This window comes from Daphnia pulicaria, chromosome 1 (genome assembly GCF_021234035.1).
Source record: "Daphnia pulicaria isolate SC F1-1A chromosome 1, SC_F0-13Bv2, whole genome shotgun sequence".
In the NCBI taxonomy this organism is placed as follows: domain Eukaryota; kingdom Metazoa; phylum Arthropoda; class Branchiopoda; order Diplostraca; family Daphniidae; genus Daphnia; species Daphnia pulicaria.
Window position 1 is genome coordinate 29,940,381 of NC_060913.1, and position 20,379 is coordinate 29,960,759.

Below are 20,379 nucleotides of genomic sequence, written 5' to 3' on the forward strand. Positions count from 1 at the left end.
CCAAACAACCGCGCACATGCAGTGTCGCGTTTTTACGCTGTCGAACGTCGCTTATTGTCCCAAGAAAACAAAGTCAACGCTATTCGTTATCGTGAAATCATTGAAGGTCATCTCGCAAATGGCTACGCCATCGATGTCCCGTACGACCAGCTGCAACTCCCTTTCGGAAAGGTTTGGTATCTCCCACACCATTTCGTCACTAATCCGAATAAACCAAATAAATCCGTGTGGTTTTTGACTGTTCAGCTAAATTCAACAACGTCTGCCTTAACGACTTTCTCCTACGTGGCCCTGCCTTACTCTCCAACTTAACCGGCGTGCTGCTCCGATCGCGGCAGTATTTAGTCGCTGTATCTGCAGATATAGAAAGCATGTATCACCGAGTCGGAGTCACCCCCAAAGACCAATCCGCATTACGCTTCGTATGGCGCACTCCAGGCAATGATGAACCGCTCCGAACACTACAGATGACGACGCAAGTTTTTTGAGCCATCTCCTCGTCCACTTCCGCATTTTGGGTCCTGCAGCACGCAGTAAACAGCAATTCTCAATTCCCAGCCGTAGCTAAAAAACTCGTCGACAATTTCTACGCAGACAACTTAAGCGAATCGTTCGAAACCGAAGAGGAAGCCATCCTCTTCTCAAAACAGGCCGTCAAGTCTCTCGCGTCCAGAGGCTTCCGTCTAACGGCGTTTGCTTCCTCATCCCGACGCCTTTTAGCCTCCATTCCAGCTTCAGAACGATCGAACAAGTCACTCAATTTAGATTTCGACAAATTGCCGATTGAATACTTGCTCGGCCTCGTATGGGTTTGCGACGTCGATTGCTACCGTATCCGAATCCGGCCAATGGAAATGGCCACATCGAAGCGTCAAATGCTGTCCGCAATGTCCCGCACTTTTGACCCATTAGGCATCCTTCTACCCGTTATCACTCAAGCAAAAATTCTGTTTCAAGCGACATGGCGAACAACCCAAGAACGCGTACCGGCCCGAAAATCTGGCTCTCGTTTAGAAGCACTAGGTTGGGACGAAACGTTGCCAGATGGAATCCTGCTCAAATGGAAATCTTGGTCCAAAGAGCTGCCATTGTTAGAAAAAATCTCCATCCCACGATGTTTCAGAACGGCAGATCTCCCCCTAAAAGATAGCCAGTTCGAATTGCACCTATTCTCAGACGCGTCGTCCGACGCATTTGGCGCAGTAGCGTACCTTCGAACCATCGCCAAGGGAAAGATTCATCTGAGCTTTGTTCTTGCTAAAGGCCGATTGGCTCCTTTAAAGTTACACTCTATCCCCCACCTCGAGCTCCAAGGCGCAGTCACCGCTGTTCGACTAGCAAAAACGATTAAAAGTGAATTGCGATTGCCCATTGCAGAATACTATTTCTGGACGGACTCAGAAATAGTCCTTCGCTGGATCCATTCTTCCCACTGCAACTATTCCAGCTTTGTCTCACATCGCGTCGCCGAAATTCTCCGGCATCAGAACCAGAACAATGGAGATTCATATCCGGATCAAAAAATCCCGCCGACGACTGCACGAGAGGAATGTCCCCCTCCAAGCTAGAATCTTTTTCTCAATGGTTGAGTGAACCAGCATTTCTGACGGAACCTTTGTCTCTCGAATCAGGACAGGCCGAGCTACTACCACTCGGAACTAACGACACCGAATGGTGCCCAAAAAGAACAGTCGGCCACGTAAATGTAGAACCAATCCCGTCCCAGCAATCAGCGCCTATTACCGAAATAATTCGCCACCACGAATCCCTCAACGACTTGAAACGCAGCGTAGCCCAGCTACATCGCCCCGCCGAAGACAAAACGCCTCTCCAGGCCGATGAGTTAGACCAAGCGCTTACTTTATGTCTGTCAGCAGCATGTCGCGAAGCATACCCTCAAGAATATGCCGCCATATCCGCCGGAAAGTAGGTAAAAAATACCTCTCCTTTACGAAAATTGAATCCGTTTATCGACAAGATTTGCTTCTCCGAGCCGAAGGCCGCCTCAAAAACGCTGAAATCTCCCCCGAGGCTCGCAATCCCGTAATTCTAGGACTTAATCACCACCTAACCATCCTCATTATACCCGACGCCCATCAGAAGGTACACCATTCAGGTGTAGAATGGACTTTAAGTGAGCTACGATGGAAATACTGGGTGCCCCGTGGTCGACGTCAAATTTCAAAAATGCTGTACAAATGCCGCGAATGTCAACTGTCTCGCTCCCGTCCAAAACCGCCCATTATGGCAAGCCTGCCAAAAGAACGTCTTCCAGCATTCTTACCAGCATTTACAAATGTAGGACTAGATTTCTTCGGCCCACTTTATGTTGTCATCGGGAGAAAAACGGACAAAAGATATGGTCTACTAATCACTTGTCTCGCAACACGAGCTGTTCATCTAGAGGTAGTCTGGTCACTAACAAGCGACGCTTTCATCAACGCCCTTCGCCGTTTCATAAGCGTCCGTGGAAAACCCGCCTCCATATTTAGCTACAACGGGACCAACTTAGTAGCAGGAGAAAAGGAATTAAGAGAAGGAATCGACAAACTCAATTCAGAAAAGGTCACTATGCACGCTGCCGAGCTAAACATCCAATGGAATTTTTGGCCACCGTCAGGACCGCATTTTGGTAGAGTTTGAGAGAGGATGGTGCAATCCAGTAAGCGAGCACTCCGCACAGTCCTCCAAGATCAGTCAGTCACCGATGAAGTACTCCAAACTGTGTTCAGCGAAGTCATGTTCTTGTTGAACGGCCGTCCACTCACCAACGTCCATATGGACCCCCGCGAACCAGAAGCTCTCACGCCCAACCACTTTATTCTCGGTCGTCACGAGCCCCACGTTCCACCAACCATCACAGACGACTCGCAAAAACTTACTCGCCGCCGCGGGATGCAAACGCAATTCATCGTAGACCAGTATTGGGCCAGATGGATGCGCAAGTACGTTCCAAATTTAATCGAGCGCCAAAAATGGTTCCGTCCGACAAAGCGCCTCGAAGTCGGAGACGAAGTCATCATAATCGATGAAAACAATCGGCGCGGAGAATGGCCAGTTGGTGTAGTGATAAAAACCCTCCCCGACAATCAAGGCGTCGTCCAAAAGGCCGTTGTTAAAACCAAAACCGGTGAATACCTACTTTAATTAAATAAGTAATTAAACTTTGTGTCATTTCAGAAAGTAATCCGCAACCGGAATAATCGATCCATCATGGCGGCCGGAGTGTTGTGCACCGGCACAATGATACTTGGCAACATCGAAAGAGCATAGGATGAGAAAGCAGAGCAGCAGACGACGGGCAGTCGAGAGTAAAAAACCTCAAGAAGAATCACGTTTTCTCTCGTTCTGATTGATATAATTTCTCCCTGTCGTGTTCACGTTCCGTGAAATAAAAAACTTGTTTCTCGTTCTACCGTCTATTTCGTTCTCTGTGACGCGAGTAGTTCACATGCGTAATGCCGGGACGGCTGGGACACACAAATAAGGAGACTGATGGAGGGAGGCATGGACACATGATTCGCTGTTTCTCTGTTGTCGATCCAATTCATTCCTATAACAAAAAATCAGATACGATGCAACAACGAAACCACCAGCAATTAAATCAAATGAGGCAAAATTTAAAAAAGGAGGAGAACGTAGTATATAAAGGAGGATGCGACGATGACAAGAGAGATGCCACAACCTCTCTTGAATAAAGAACAAACTTTATAGGAAGCAACAGAGAATGCTGCTCGTTAAACGATATGTTAAAGAAATGTCGACGAAGTGGAATCGTACATCGATCCAAAAGAGCAACCAAAGAATTATTAATTTAAATACTTTGTAGCTGCGTATTATGAGACAGACATTTTTAGGGGTGGGCTTTCATTGCCTGCAACCCTGAGGAATATTACTAGCGTCAGCGATTTATATGTTATGTATATTTGTTAAGGCCGGTTAAGGCACTATATTAGCTGCCGACTTTTAACTTATTGCATGCTGGTGTTGATGAAAAATCAATAAAATGCAATATAGCCTAAGACGTATTTTCATGACATAGAATTGAGTTGGGCTGCTACAGAGAATCCCCTGAGAAAGAGAATAACAATTCGTATCTTTTTTCCTCGTAAAATACTATGAAAACAAGGGTATACATGATGAATCGAGTGGAATAACTCGTAAACAAGACTATTATTAGCTGGACGGTATAAACAAACACAAGGATAAGCAAATGCAGTTAGGAGAATCGAAAGTGTCCAATTGAAAAGAAAAAAAAACTAAGACTAAAACAATAAGACGGTTCTTTATATTTCGAATGAGACGCAAACTCTGCGAATGTCCATCAAAATACAAGCGACGACCGAAATAATAACAGCAGCGAGCATCAAGCAATTTGGTCTGTTTTTGCTTATATTCCCATTCATCAGTTCTATCATCATATGACACCCGCACAATATAAAAACGAAAGAGCTTAACTTATTGATTCATTCTCATCAGCAAGATAAAAAATCGGAAATCCATTAAATTCAAAAAAAGCCGGAAATATTAATGATTTTGTTTTTATTATCATTATATAGATAAAACAATGCGACGTGTAAATATAATGCCTACAACATGTTCCAAATAGAATGATTGGGATGTTCTTGTCTCGTCTTTTTCCATCCGCTGGTCGCCATCACTTCACGTGGATAACGCCGGAAGAAATCCACCGCACTTTGCTTCAAAATATCCGCGGTTGGATCTGGTTGCTGCTGAGAAGAAGCAATCCCATGCAATTCTCAGTCTACATTTGACGATGCAAATGTGACTCGCATTCGGATTTCAGTTGATCCAGCAAATATTTGTCGGCAGCTGAAAACAGTCTGGGGGCCATAGTTTCCATCGTTTCTGAAGTCAAGCGGCTGGAATAAATAAAACGGAGAAATTCTTGAAATACTTCAGGTTGAATGTCTTCAATTACGACAGAGTGACATTTCTTGAATAATGTATGTAGCAAATAAGCGAGCATCAAGCAATTTGGTCTGTTTTTGCTTATATTCCCATTCATCAGTTCTATCATCATATGACACCCGCACAATATAAAAACGAAAGAGCTTAACTTATTGATTCGCCCTCATCAGCAAGATAAAAAATCGGAAATCCATTAAATTCAAAAAAAGCCGGAAATATTAATGATTTTGTTTTATTATCATTATATAGATAAAACAATGCGACGTGTAAATATAATGCCTACAACATGTTCCAAATAGAATGATTGGGATGTTCTTGTCTCGTCTTTTTCCATCCGCTGGTCGCCATCACTTCACGTGGATAACGCTGGAAGAAATCCACCGCACTTTGCTTCAAATTATCCGCGGCTGGATCTGGTTGCTGCTGAGAAGCAGCAATTCCATGCAATTCTCAGTCTACATTTGACGATGCAAATGTGACTCGCATTCGGATTTCAGTTGATCCAGCAAATATTTGTCGGCAGCTGAAAACAGTCTGGGGGCCATAGTTTCCATCGTTTCTGAAGTCAAGCGGCTGGTATAAATAAAACGGAGAAATTCTTGAAATACTTCAGGTTGAATGTCTTCAATTACGACTTGATTCGATACATTATACTTGAACTCGGCCTCAAATACTTTGCTGCTGGATGCCAAAATACATTTGTGAGCTTGAAATAGGCGCCCATGGACGCTCAAAGTAACGCCGCTTAATTGCCCGTCTTCAAATAATCGTTCCAGTGTGCTGGGGGCCATTTCATCGTTGCAATTAAATGGCTGAGCGCAAGCAGTAATGTCCATATTTGATACGGATTCTTCCTTAGTTATATACTCAATCTCGCAGCTAATGGTTAGACTACCGTCCTTTAGCAAAATATTGCGTGTCCTTATTAATTCTTTGCGCTATAGCTATAGCTAGCTTTAAACTTTCACAGCGATGATAAAAAACCGTGAAAAACCCGGAAAAACCAACAACAAAGTCAAGATGTATTTTATGACATTGAATCGAGTTGAGCTGCTAATAATAGACTGAGAATTGCTGCCTATAGAGGATAATTATCATTTATTTCTTCTGTGTAAAATAAAAATAAAAATTCAAGGAGAATTTTATGGCATCGGGGCAGAGTTACATTTTTTGAATATATATGTATGTAGCAAATAAGCGAGCATCAAGCTTGATGGTCTGTTTTTGCTTATTCCCATCCTTCAGTTCCCATCATGGCCTATATGACATAACCCGCTCAGCATAAAAACGAAAGAGTTTGACTTATTACTTCCTCCTTCAGCAGCAATATTAATATGAGCTAAAAAAATATCTCCACGGAAGATGATAGCCTAAACGCTGGATGATGCTGTTCAGCTTGGAGCGTATAAGTAGCCTAATTCGAGACAGTAGTTCAACTGACATTCGACGACATAAATGATTTTGTTCTGCCAACAAATTTCCGACATCGCTTCAATCTTTTTTTATAGTCAAGCGAATGTAAATGAAGCGATTCATATTAAGTTTACCTACATTTTTGCTCTATAAAGTTGTTATTTGTGAGATTATTTAAAAATGATTTGGCTTTCGTTCGTTTCCGACTGATGTATATACAGTCCTTGCGTTCATAAATTTGATTCTCGCTTGCTGAGTTTTTATATTGTTTCGCTTTTTCGAAAAAGGCGGAAAAAGGTTCGGAAAAAGATACATTTTATTCTCGCTATTTTATGTCTGAGGTCAAATAATGAAGAACAGCTTTGATTCCCATACCTGACACAACACGACACTTTTCGAGACTTGACTGACCAATTTAAATTTTAGAATCAGACGTTTTGTTTTCCTTCGGCCTTACCTGCTGCGGCTGCTGGCGTTGATACAATTTTAAAATTTATTTTCAGCTTTTCGTACATATAATTTTCTGTGCGATTTCTAAAACAGATACGAAACCGTTAGGGGTTAGCCTGTTTACATGCGGTGCTTGATGCGATTTTATAAGTTTATAACGACTAATGGAACTGATAGCTATATCGTGGATGACTGCTGCAAATTATAATGGTTATTACTTCCTTTTTTTGAGATGGTTTAATCAAAATTGATTAAGGCTGTCAATGAGTGTCAATGCTCTTTAATTTTAAAATGAATTTTCTTAGAGCTCTCCTGATTTTTTTTTGTTGTTTTTCCCTTGCACGGAGTTCTCTTTGTTACTCCGTGGTGACCCTTATAAATGCATTAAATCATCTAAATGCAAACCTGTTCAGATACAGTAAGTTCTGTAAATTGGAGTAAATCTTCTTAAAACTCTCCGGTTTGCACTGGTTTGCGTGTAGCCTTTATTTGTTAGGCTACTCTATCGTTACCGTTATTTTAACTGGCTTATTTGTATATCATCTCAAACAGCACGCTGTTTATTTGAAGTTTATTAATTAGACAACAAAATGTGTATTTTTTGATTTTAAGAATTTTATTTTTCGGTAAAGTCATGATTCATGACACATTTCAAAAAAAAGAGAAAAGAAAATAAAGAAAAAGAAAAAATTGGCAAATTTGGTGAACTAAAACTCCTCTGAGAAAAATGGGGTTGGCTAAGTTGCAAACAATTTGTGGTTTGGAGATTTTTCCTTCAATATATGATTAGTTTAGGTATAGGAAAATAAATTTTTCGGTAAAGGCAAACATTTGTTTGGTTTAGCTTACACAAAATTTTTGTTTAGAGGCATGCACAATGGATCTGGCGGCACCGAAAAAAAGGTGCATTTACTTTTCCTTTCTTTTACTTCAGTCGTTAAAAACAAAGAAAATAAAAGCTACCCCTCTTTTATTCACCTCTACCTCAAGCGCCTTTAATCCCTTTTTTTCTTGAACCTCCCACCCAGCTCCCATCCCACTTTTCTGTAGGCCGGTATTATTTTGATTTATCGGGCGAAGAGTTTTCAAATTAACATTCGCCAGGTCTAACATTTACGATGTCGATGCGCGGATTTGTTTGTAATAGATATGTTTTTTGCAACACATAAATAGCTATTTCCTATGGCAAGCCGTTCGTGCCACTTTTTGATCATGCATAAACCTTAAAGCAATGCATAAACAGCTGCGTAATGGTTAGCATAAACCGAAAGGCAATGCATATATAAATAGCTTGTTAATAATCAATTAAACTAACCATAAGCTCCCTTTTGGTCAGCCATTTTCAGATAATTTGTTCTGCTAATCACTCGTAGGTCAAAGTCGTTTTAACTATGAGTTTAAAAAATTCCCCCTTCCAAAATGGCCGACCGAAAGGGAGTGAAATAGCTTGGGGGGATGAAAAAACACGCAGAAAACACAAAAATGTATGATTATAAACTTCAATATATCTCACGATTAACAAAAAAAACCTTCCCAATTTTTTTATATGTTATGTAAACATATCTCTTGTTTCTCGGAAAAACATTCGCTGTTTGTCAAATTTTTTGACTGATTTAATATGAATTTTTAAAGTGTATCCATTTTAGATTCATTTTTTTCAAATTGCGATAATAAATATATTTTTTTAAATAAAAAAAAATTGTTAGATCGACGCAAAATTTAATTTTACGTCGATTGATTTAGGTTTCATAAAATTCTAATGACAAATAAAGTCACAATTAAAGAAAAATCAAAAAATGTATTTTTTTTCAGTTAAAGGCAACAAACAAAAACAATAAAAGAAATTAAAATTAAAATATCTCCCAAACTTTTAAAGCAATAATTCTGAAACTTTTAGAATCACTTTTTTTGGCCCATCTTTACCCAACCCCCCAAAATGAATGGAATCCTAATTTTGAAGGCACCATCGATTGTCAGATTTCGCGTGGAATAGCTTTGCTTTAAAAAAAACGTAAAACTGGCAATGTCAGCAATGATTTGAATTTTTGTGAATTTTTTTATTATTTAGAGAAGAATTTCTTCTTACGGTTCTTCACGGTTTTTACTTTGATTTTCCCAATTTATCAAATCCATTTAATTTTTTGATTTTGGTTCTCTTGTGCGTTTGTAAAAAGCTAAGTAAAATTGTTTATTGCAAATTAGTATGGGATTTAAAGAAACGTTATTGATGGAGCAAAACGGCACTTAGATCCGAAGCGGACTTTGCACTTATGCTCAAGACTGAAGAAAAATTTAAAGAATTTGGTACATACAATAACATTTAATTGTTATTTCTTCTTTTCTAAACGGTTAACATTCAGAAATTTCAAGAACAATTAAGACTGCAAGATACATCAAATTTTGTTTGAATATATTTTTTGTTTTATTTTCGTGGGAGTAAACTATGCTGAACGATGTCTGACAACTTCTTGAGTAATGGGACTCCTGGTCCTTATCGGAAAACTGTTTATTTATTATTTAATTTTTTTTCGGCAATGTTTAGAAAACATTGAAGGGTGGTTTTCGGTGGCCCGTTATTTTACTTATATTACGTTATTCTGCTTCAAACGAGATAAACGGGGATGCCGTCCCTGACCTTTGTTACAAACACGCTGGCCTCGTATCTGTAATAACTGCACATTGTTTTTAAATTATTTTAACCACTGGAAATTGTCATCCCTGTTACGTTATATTACTGGAAATTATTCGTTTGTTTACCTAAAAATTAACAGATTATAATTTAACCTATCCAGGTCGAACCTACGAACACATACAATCGACTTTCGAACACAACCAGCATATGTTTCGACTTTCGAACAATTCTATTCCGAAAGGGTGTACAGGTATACTGTTCACGAAACCTGTTAGCCTTATATTTTGATAATTAATAATTCCATTTTACCTCCAGATCAACATATGAACACGAACATACGGCCTTCGAACACACATACTCATTTCAAATAATTCTCGTCCGAAAGGGTATCTATACTGACCGAAAACTAATTGCTTCTACGTTTCGATAATTAACAATTGTTTTTACCATTCCAGATCGAACATACGAACACGAACGTACGGCAAAGAACACAGTCCCTCGTTTCGAACACGCCTTGTTCGAAAGTCTCTGAAAAATTTAACTCACTGTCCGTGTGACGTACGTTCACATTCTTCCGACGCCATGGACGACCTGGAATTAATGAATGCCCCGGATTTGTTCCGGCTACGAACCACTACAAAACGCCAGCACACGAACCTCGTTACGCGAGTGTACAACATGATTAACAGACGGGTATCGCAAGCTATATTCGCGGTGTTGTCAACGGCTCTTGAAGCTGTGTTAGAGCGTATCATGGCGATTAACGAGCGTTACGTCATCGCGGGAGAGCTGGATGATCAAGAAAGAGCGGCAGCAGATGACTACATCCGAGGCGTTGCTGCGGTAAATAGGCAAGCACGGCTTACCATTGGAGGGTATTTACAACCCGGTGCTAACCCACGCTTAGAAGGATGGTGTTGGGAATATACCGACACCCCAACAGCATATTTCCAGATCTGGCCGTCAGAGTCGCCTGTCGCGTCATCTTGATGATTATTGCCTTCGGGACTCCCGTTAGGTGGCCCCATTGTCACCATTCTACCCTACCCCAAATGTGTAAACGGCCCATTCTTAGCTATCAATAGATCAGTGTGAAAAAGAAGTCGATGAGTCTACACCTCATTTCCAAGTGTTAATTTATTTATCTACTTTCGGTATGTAACCGGTCTGCACTTCCTTTAAAACGTTACGTCCTTCCAACGGATTGAATTTAGTATCTTTTTTTCCTTTTTCCTATTTTTCCTCATTCGACTCACACTCCATATTGCTCCCAGCTCAATTCCCAATTTTTTTTTGTTATTTCCTTTGGCTCTTGATTTTCCCTTGTTCATTAAAATCGTCGGGTAATCGTAGTCGAGTGTAAACCAAGGTCGCTTCTCTCTCGACTCAAATCGAATTGCTGATTGTATGTTGCTTTCTCATATTGCTACCTTCGGCCCAAAGAATAGAATTTCAGGGTCTAGATAAAACCAGACCCCAAAATTCTCTACAGATTAGAATCTATAGAAGTACAGTTAATTGAACATTTCGTAGTAAAAAGCCGAGAGTCGCCATTTTGTAAAAAAATTTCTTGGGAAGTAAAATGTGCCTCTTAATCGTAAAAAAACGCCCACAGGGCAGCCATTTTGAATTTTTTCTCTCCCTCATTTGTCACTCCAGTAGTCTCTTCCCCATCCATTGATCGAATTTAGCGCGAGTTTTGTGATGAAAGAATCGTCCTCGGGGCGAACAGATTATAGTCGCCCCAGCCGGCCGTGTCTCATATTCTTTGCTTGGCTATTAAAAAAATTAACGCTGTTATCTTTTACCATCATCCGCAGATTAGCGGAGCACCTAATAAGGTACTCCACCGACAGCTTAGAAATAGGACTTGAAAAGGCCAGGATAGAGAGGGCAGCAGCCCAGCTTCGAGGATAGATTTTCCCTTGGACAAAAGAGCGCCTACCCAAGCTCTACCACAACACGCCGGAGGGGAAGAAGGAAGCCGCGAGGAAGAAACGGGAGGCCTATTTGAATAGACCCATAGTCCCAGCCAGAGTGCTTGATTCAGACGTGCGCGACCTAAGAACGGACGAACACCAACGACTCAACAGAAGGGATTACGTGCTGGAAGTGCTGGAGAAGGGGTGGCCGTTGAGAGAAGACCCGCACGACCGCCGCATCTTTCACGCTCCGGCTCCACTTGACGGCTTTCTACATATTGCAAGAACATTTCTGACAACGGAACAGCTGGCAGAAGCCCAAAAGCCGGTTTTTGCTGGCGATATTCGTTACAAGCCGAAGGAAGGAGACGCGACCGCGACAGCAGCGCCATCAGCGTCAACGTCGGGAAGGAGAGTGATATTTTCGGAGCCGGCGCCATCTACAGCGGCTCCAGCGGCTCCAGACTCCAGCTCGGAGGAGGAGGACGTCCTGCAGTTGTTGGCCGAGGACGACGAAGTAACTGGAGTAGCAGCGGCTTTGGCCAAATCGTTGATCCGACCCAGCCAAGCAAAAATCGCAGCAGAGCATCTTCAGGCACCAAAAGATCCAACCAGGCCCGTATTTTCAAACCCGATTGGAGTTGGCCGCGGTTCCACCAGGGGTCGTGAAAGTAGACAACATTGGCGTGAATAATTATTTTTCCGTCAACTTGAAACACCGTATTGTATTCCAGGAATGATGGCGAGTGCCATTAAATACAAACGTGTCTAAAATTAACCTCATTCTAAATCTTTAAATCTTAAAAAAAAGAAAATCGTGCAAAGTTGCCGGATATAAAAAAAAAATTTCTTTTCTCCTTTTCTCATTCTCGATCAAAGTATTGTCGGAGCCGGTTAACAAACTAGCTCCATAACTGAAAATTTGTGATTCAATCATATTGTCGGATCTAGTAATAATCTAGCTCCATATTAATTATTCTTAATTAGGAAGAGTGGCAACCGGCAAATAGAGTGTTCCACAACAAATGATCACGCCACCACAACAAAAGCGGAAAGACGCGGACGTTGCGCCATCTCGGACTCAATGATAAAATTATTCAATTTGCATTGCAATCATTAATCTCTTTTTCTTTCTCACTCAATAGACGGAGCCACTAAATCAAAATGGCTCCACCACCAACAAAGACATCAAGATCTAATGTGAAAGGCCAAAAAACAAAAAAAGATTAATCAGCTGAAGACGTACGACTTAGTCACAATGACATTGAAGACGTCAAATGAACTAGAAGACTTGAAACTAGATCTGAAGGAATCATTCGAAAAATTCCAGAAGCTTTCCCTTAAGATCCAAGAGGATCTGAATACAATGGATGCGCCCCAAGAAGATTACGAGACAGAAGAAGATTATTGCAGAAATGTAAAAGACGAAATCAACGCAGCCAGAGTAATTCTGAGAACGAAACAGATGGAATGGGATGCCATTAAAAAAATAGAAGAGAAAGAATTAGAGTCAAGATTGAGGAAAGAAGAAATGAAAAAAGCGGCGGAGATAGAAAAGCAAAAGGAAGAAGATAGGGACAACAGCAACAGTTCCAACAGATAAATACGGACAACATGCAACAAGTTATAGCCGCAATATTAGCTGCCGCCGCACCCAATGTGACTGTGAACGCGCCGGCCGGATTCGCACAAGCAACGCTACTCCCACAAAGACAGATTCGTCACTTTAAAGGCGATATCCTGGAGTGGACATCATTTTGAGAGACTTTCAACGCAGCCATACATTCCTCAAGCCTCACAACGGTACAAAAATTTGACTATTTGAAAGAATATCTTAAGGGGGAAGCCCGTCTTTTTGTCGAGAATTTAGAGCTCACCGATGCATATTACCAAATCGCCATCGATGAGCTGAAAAAAACTTACGGAAAACAGGAGGTGCTGATCAGCGCCCATTTTAAGAAATTGGATTCTCTACAGCCAGTAAGAGTCGCGAAGGACGTCGCAGCTCTGCGAAACCTTCAGCTTACAATCCAATCCCACATTAGTGCGTTGGAGACTCTCGGAAAAGGGAAATCAACTTACGGGAGCCTCCTTGGGACCAAGCTAATCAAATTGGTCAAGTACAAACTTCAAGAGAAATGGTTGGAAGTGGAAACCAACGACGCTACAGACATCGACTGTATGCTCAAGTTCATCCGTGAACAAACAGAGGCGGCGGAGAGATTCAGCAGATTAAAGGTGGCAGAAAAACCAAAACAAACCCAAAGCAATCCGTAACAAAAACAAGCAGCGCCTCCGGCTACAGCCTCGCAGTTGGCAACGGGAGCCACAATGAATTCTGCTACCCCGGTAAAACAAAATCGAAAATCAGAAAATAATTTTCCTCCTTCCAACACAGGTCCAAGAGAAGCAAGCAGACCTTGTATCTTTTGCAACCAGGGACACTGGCCATCAAAATGCCCTAAGAATTTAAAGGAGAGAAAAGTCGTGATCGCAGAGCTTCAAAGGTGTACGAACTGCTTTGGGACGCGTCACGCGAACAAAGACTGCACTTCACCAAGAAATTGCAATCGATGCGACAGCCGACATCACACAGCTCTACGTGAACGAAAAGACACAAGATTTTCAGATGCATCCGGAGCCGGGGCAACCAGCTCCACGGTGTCAGGAAACGCCGCGACCATTACTACAGCATGTGCAAGTATATTTGGCGATATTATGTTAAAAACAGCAACAGTGTTCGTGATCGGCACGGATTGCCGAGAATAGAAGACCATCCTATTCGCCGACAAAGGAAGCTATAGGACGTGGGTACTTAAATCAATCTCAGAAGATCTTAATTTAGAGCGAAAACAGATCGAGAGTCTCTCAGTCAGAGTGTTCCAGCAAGAGGAAGAAAGTCCGCCGGAATTGAAGAATTTGGTGGAATTCAAAGTGCGGGGCACCTGGCAAGGAGCCCCAATAATCAATCTTCTTGCTTTAGAGACTGAATTCATCGCAAACACAGGCCCGTACATCAAGTCCAGATTTGCGGAGCAACTCTGGTTGAAAGACGAGGGGTTGGCAGACGATAGATTCGACAAAACTCAGACGGAAGAAAAACATCCATCTGGAATTTTTGTGGGCATGGACCAAATAAATTTGATCATAGACAGTGGAGCAGCCATCCAAAACCCGTGTGGGCTGAGAGCCTACAACACGCCATTTGAAAAAATGCTAGGCGGCCCATCAAAAGAAACTTCATCCAAAACTGGTCAAAATATAATAAAACATTTCATCTCTCAATCCAATTATTCATCTTCGCAGGTCGTAACATCATTCACAACAACTTGCGCCAGTTCAACAAAAGTTTTCCCAGTCCAGTCGAAAAAATCAACCTCGGAGACAGGAAATTCCAGTCTCCAACGCCCGAATGAAAAATCATCACTCTCGGATGAAGCAGATTGGCCAGAGTTAGATTTCGACACCAAAAGGATGGAAGAAGACGAGCTGAGTGCAATCAAATTTGATGTTTCTCTTTTTTGGAAATTAGAGAATTTCGCGAATCTGGATGGAGCGGATGCGGTGGAGCCGAATTATTGTTTCGACTGATTTGAAGACGAGATAACTCGACTTCCGGATGGCCGTTATTGCACCCCATTGCCCTGGACAACGGATCAATGGAGATTGCAGAGAAATTTCCATCTGACCGCCGGAAGAATGGAGAATACGCTGGCAAGACTATGGAAGACTCCACAGGATCTCGCCGACTACAGCTACGAGATCCAGCAACAAATCGACAAGAAGTTCGTGGAAGAAGCAGATATGGAGTACGATGGTCACCACACGTATGTACCAAATCATCCAGTTTTCAGAAGAGACAAAAACACGTCGAAGATTCGCCCAGTTTTTGATGGAGCAGCTAAATCGAAATTTGGGCCAAGCCTGAATGAAGTGTTAGAAATCGGACCGAATTTAAACCCCGCTTTCAGTCAAAATGTGATTCCGGATGACTAAATACGCCTGGATTGCCGACACAGAAAAAGCGTTTTTGAATATCGCACTACAGCCCGAAGATGCAGAAGCGATCAGGTATTTATGGTCTACGGAGCCAAGTAAAGTTGGGTCCCCGCTGATGGCTTACAAATGGTTAAGAGTCCCGTTTGGCTTAATTCCTAGTACCTTCTTGCTGAGAGCAGCTGTAAACAAGCACCTGAAATCTGTTTATTCTAGATATCCAGACACGGTGGACCAATTAATGGAAAATGTATATGTCGACGATTATTTAGGTGGAGCAGACAAAGTCGAAACGGCCAAAACAAGAGTCGACGAGACGAATATCCTATTCAGTGAAGCACAACTCAACAAGAGGAGCTATGCAACAAATAGCGAAGAGCTCCGTCAACACCTGGAAGAAAAAGGCCTCGAAAATCAAGCAGTAGGTCTTCTGTCTCCCTCTTTGGATAGTCAACAGAAAGTGCTCAGGATCCGGTGGGATACTGGATCCGATACGTTCCAATTCGAGCCGTCCACAATTGTACAATCAGCTGAAGAGTTCGGCGAAAAAATCACAAAGAGAAAAATTTTAAGTATTTCATCTAGAATTTTTGATCCTTTAGGTTTTCTAGCCCCAACAGTCCTCCTGCTAAAGATAATTTATCAACAGCTTTGGGAGAAAGACGTAGATTGGGGTAGAGTTGCCTCGGAAGAAATCCAAAAATCATGGAAAGCAGTGATGAAAGGTGTTATCAATTTCAACCAGCTGAAAATTCCACGCTGGGTAGGATTTGGAAAAGACATAGTGGCAGCAGAATTACACGTGTTCGGAGACGCATCGGAAGCTGCGTACGGAGCCGTAGCTTACGTCCGGCTTCAAAGAGCAAATGAAAAGCCGTTCACCACATTTCTCGTCAGAAAAACGAAAGTAGCGCCTCTACCAAAACGTAAGGTCACCTTACCACGCTTAGAATTATTAAGCTCTCTTTTGGCAGTCCGTCTAGGTGAAGCTGTAAGAAAAGCGCTGCACATTGAAAAATGGAGAGTGACGTATTGGTCGGATTCATTGGTAACGCTTGGATGGATCCGAGGTGACGCTAACAGTTGGAAGCCGTTTGTCCGAAATCAAGTGGAGACAATTCAAGGTTTCTCCGAGAAGAATTGGTGGAAGCACTGCCCAGGAGTCCAGAATCCAGCGGATCTTGCTTCGCGGGGAGTGCTGTTAGACTCTCAGCTGTGGTGGCACGGACCCGAAAGGCTGATCGAAGAAGAAGACAATTGGCCGGATTCTACACAAGAAAAGCAAGATCCATCCATTCAAGAAACTATAGACGCAGAGTCAAGAGGAGCAGTAGTTAACATCACTGCTGCCGTTGCAATGCCAACAGAGCCTATCGACTGGGACTTAGATTTCGTCTCAACCTGGAATCGACTTCTGCAGAGTCGAGTCTGCATTCTTAGGTTCTCCAACAGAAGCAGTAAAAGAACACGTGACCCAGGCGTAGGGCTAACTGAAGCAATCAAAGTGAAAGATAAAGTTATCAGAGTCGCCAGGTTTGCAAGCGAAGAATTAGACGAGGCGGAGCTGACGATTTATAGGCAGCTCCAGAAAGAAAGGTATCCAAAGGCGTACGAGACACTCCAGCCTGACTACCGATCCGTCAAAAGAAAAAGATCGCAGCTCTTAATCCAGTCTGGGATGAAAGAGACAAGCTAATCCGGATCAGTGGCCGAGTTATTCTCGCGCTCAGGGACAAAAATATCGAGCCTAATCACAAAATTGTTTCCTTTATTATTGCAGATAAACACGAATCACTCCATCATGCTGGAGTGAAGACGACCCTCTCCGAACTCAAGGAAAGATTTTGGATCGTCAGAGGACGTCAGCAGACAAAGAAAGAGTTGTTCAAGTGCGTCAAATGCAAAAAGCTGTCATCGCCACCATTCAACGAACTAGCAGCCCCACTTCCGCTAAATCGACTGAAAAATCCACAGGCCTTTAATGTCACTGGAGTTGACTTTGCTGGACCGCTTTATTACAAGCTAGTGAAAATCAAGAAAACTAAGAAAAAAAAATTCCATTGAAGCGGATTCCATTCCGGAGACACTTGCAGAGGAAGAGGCTCCCAAAGAACAAGAGTCGGAGCCACTGACAGAAGCAGAGGCTCCAATCGAACAAGAATTCGAAGAAGAAACAGCGATTAATCATCGCAAGTGCTACGTGTGTTTGTTTACGTGCGCCGTTACTCGTGCTGTGCATCTTGAACTTGTCATCGATTTATCCGTCAGCTCGTTTCTACTGGCATTCAGAAGATTTGCCGCGAGATGAGGGCCAGTGTCGGTCATGTATTCAGACAATGCTCAAACATTCCGCTGTGTCGAGCGCCACTTAAACATTCTACAAGCCGATCCAACCGTCCTAGATCTACTCGTCAGAAGAAAACTTCTTTGGATTTATTCCGCCAGCTTAGCGCCATGGTGGGGAGGATTTTGGGAGCGGATGGTGCGGAGCGTCAAAGATTTACTGCGACGCTCCAACGGCAGAGCCTGTTTAGCTTACGACGAACTCGAAGTAAGTCTTATCGAAATTGAAAGCGTAGTTAACGCGCGTCCTCTCAATTACATCAGTGACGGAGCAGATGAACCACTCCCTATCACTCCCAACCAATTTCTTAACAATCGACGATCGACTTGTGCCAACCCGGAGCCAGCAGTCAACTTGATGGCTCCCACCTCCACTAGTGCAACACTCATCGCGATGGACCAAGAGAGAAGGGAGTATGTGAGTAACATCTGCGCCCGATTCATCGAGGATTATGTCATGCAGCTGGATAACTTCCACTCAAAAGGGAAATCCGGCCGAAAAATTCGCCTTGGTGAAGTCGTACTTATTCACGAGGAACATACCAAACGCCTTATGTGGTTAACCGGATTAGTCACCGAACTTAGACCGAGTCGTGATGGACTCATTCGATCGGTCGTTCTCCGGACCGCTAACGGTAATCATATTAATCTTGCCATTCAATGTTTATATCCTTTAGAAGTGTTCCAAGAACCCGAAGACGTGATCACCCAAGATGAAGCAGGACCGGAGCCAGTCGATGATCTGGCTCCCCCTGACCCAGCACCGATGATCAACGATCCAGCGCCAAACGATCCAGATCCAACGCCAAACGATCCAGATCCAGCAATCGGAGAAGTCGAGTCGGACGATACGTGCTCTGGTGGGGAGTATGTTGGGAATATACCGACACCCCAACAGCATATTTCCAGATCTGGCCGTCAGAGTCGCCTGCCGTGTCATCTTGATGATTATTGCCTTCGGAGCCCCCGTTAGGTGGCCCCATTGTCACCATTCTACCCTACTCCAAATGTGTAAACGGCCCATTCTTAGCTATCAATAGATCAGTGTGAAAAAGAAGTCGATGAGTCTACACCTCATTTCCAAGTGTTAATTTATTTATCTAATTTCGGTATGTAACCGGTCTGCACTTCCGGGAAAACGTAACATCTAAAAACAGATGGATCGTTGAAGACTGGAGTGTTGATCAAGCTCTGCAGAAGAATCTCCCGACTGAATCCACTGGAACAGAAGAAGATCAGGGTAGCGGTCCAGAGCATAATGAAATAAACCAACGACCTGTTCGCAGGATCCCACCGGGAGATCCTCCCATCGATCCATTAATTTTGGGCCCAACTGATGGCATCAATAACCAAATCGAGCCTAACGAAGCCAATCAAGCAAAACGGCGAAAAATTGAACTTGAATTCGAACTCAAAAGGAAAAAGGTTGAGCGTTCCCGCAAGATGGATGATCTTTTACGTCAATGCGAGAGAGAAGAAGAAGATCTTAAAATGGCAATCGAGCGCGAAAGGGTCTTGGCTGGTGCGCTCGATTGATCGATTCAAGGAAACACAATCCTTTCCTCCACACCGAAGCGCAATATGGATACCATCGGAAACTTACGACCCATAGAAGCAAACGAAAGATCGGCAACAATCGCTCCGCCAAGTCGTTGGCCAAAGATTATCGTCGAAAAATTCAACGGGAATCCGCGAAAATGGCAAAGATTCGCGCACGGTATTCACGTCACCGTTCGCGACGCGAACATTCCTGACTCCTACAAGCTTCTGGGCCTTCAAGACAACATTAAGGAAGATATTCGGAAAAGGATGGGCCACATTTTTAACGGATCATATGCATTTGAGTCGGCTTGGAATGAATTGGAAGTTAAATATGGAAATTCAGGTCTTATAATGCAGGCGCAAAACCAGCACCTTCTCCAAGTTCAGCCTTTAAAAACCGGAGACTTTAATTCGCTCTTCACTTTAGTGGCAGATATCCGTGATGCCGTATCAAGCGTTTCCGTTGAGCACTCGAAGGAATTTACGTTTTCAACCGTCATCTCCTCACTCGCCTCAAAGCTTCCAATTCAGCTTCAAATCGACTGGGCAAAATAGGCATATTCTCTTCGTCCGAATCTACCATCGCTACGAGATTTTGACAAGTGGATTGATATCGCTGTCGGCGTATAAGAGTATCGTGGAATTCGACTTTCCGTGGCCGGAGATGCCGTTAATAAACCTGCCCATAATACTCACCCTCGGCAGCAAGGCGGCTATGGTCAACCTGGTAGAAGTATATCTTGGAACTACTGTGTTGACGAAAAGAAATTCAAGAAAAAGTAGAAGCTCCGCAGTGTCCTGCCTGCAGTGCCAATCCTGGTCACCGCCTCGAGTATTGCAAAGTTTTCAAGAAAATGTTGGTCAACAAACGAGTAGCTCTCTGCGCCGACAACAATTTTTGTTTCAAATGATTGGCACAAGGCCACTACGGAAGAAATTGCTCCCGCACTGACGTGAAATGTAAGGACTGCGGAAAGGACCACAACACTCTCTTACACGGAACCGATCGCCAATTTCCGTCTGCAAAACTCAAGGTATCGAATCTCTAACTGTATTAACGATTCGTGCACCTAACCCAAACCACATATTGCTAGCCATCCTACCCGTCACTGTAAAAGGTAATGAGTCCGTCGCCGAAACATTTGTGGT

General features: G+C 42.8%; 4 protein-coding genes across 4 annotated transcripts; 3 read left to right on the forward strand and 1 right to left on the reverse strand.

Annotated features, from left to right (window-relative positions):
• Positions 1-371: 371 nt before the first annotated feature.
• On the forward strand, positions 372-1,568 carry LOC124321360. Its single transcript, XM_046784224.1, has 2 exons — positions 372-479; positions 528-1,568. The coding sequence occupies exons 1-2, from the start codon at positions 372-374 to the stop codon at positions 1,566-1,568; spliced, it is 1,149 nt and encodes a 382-aa protein (XP_046640180.1).
• A 336-nt stretch (positions 1,569-1,904) lies between these two features.
• LOC124321376 lies at positions 1,905-2,643 on the forward strand. Its single transcript, XM_046784226.1, has 2 exons — positions 1,905-1,926; positions 1,979-2,643. Exons 1-2 carry the CDS (start codon positions 1,905-1,907, stop codon positions 2,641-2,643), a joined length of 687 nt encoding a protein of 228 aa, XP_046640182.1.
• A 2,744-nt stretch (positions 2,644-5,387) lies between these two features.
• Positions 5,388-5,768, reverse strand: LOC124321392 (speckle-type POZ protein-like). The gene has a single exon (XM_046784227.1). The coding sequence runs from the start codon at positions 5,766-5,768 to the stop codon at positions 5,388-5,390; it is 381 nt and encodes a 126-aa protein (XP_046640183.1).
• A 9,280-nt stretch (positions 5,769-15,048) lies between these two features.
• On the forward strand, positions 15,049-17,041 carry LOC124321408. The gene is made up of 2 exons (XM_046784228.1): positions 15,049-15,327; positions 15,398-17,041. The coding sequence occupies exons 1-2, from the start codon at positions 15,049-15,051 to the stop codon at positions 17,039-17,041; spliced, it is 1,923 nt and encodes a 640-aa protein (XP_046640184.1).
• Positions 17,042-20,379: the final 3,338 nt, after the last annotated feature.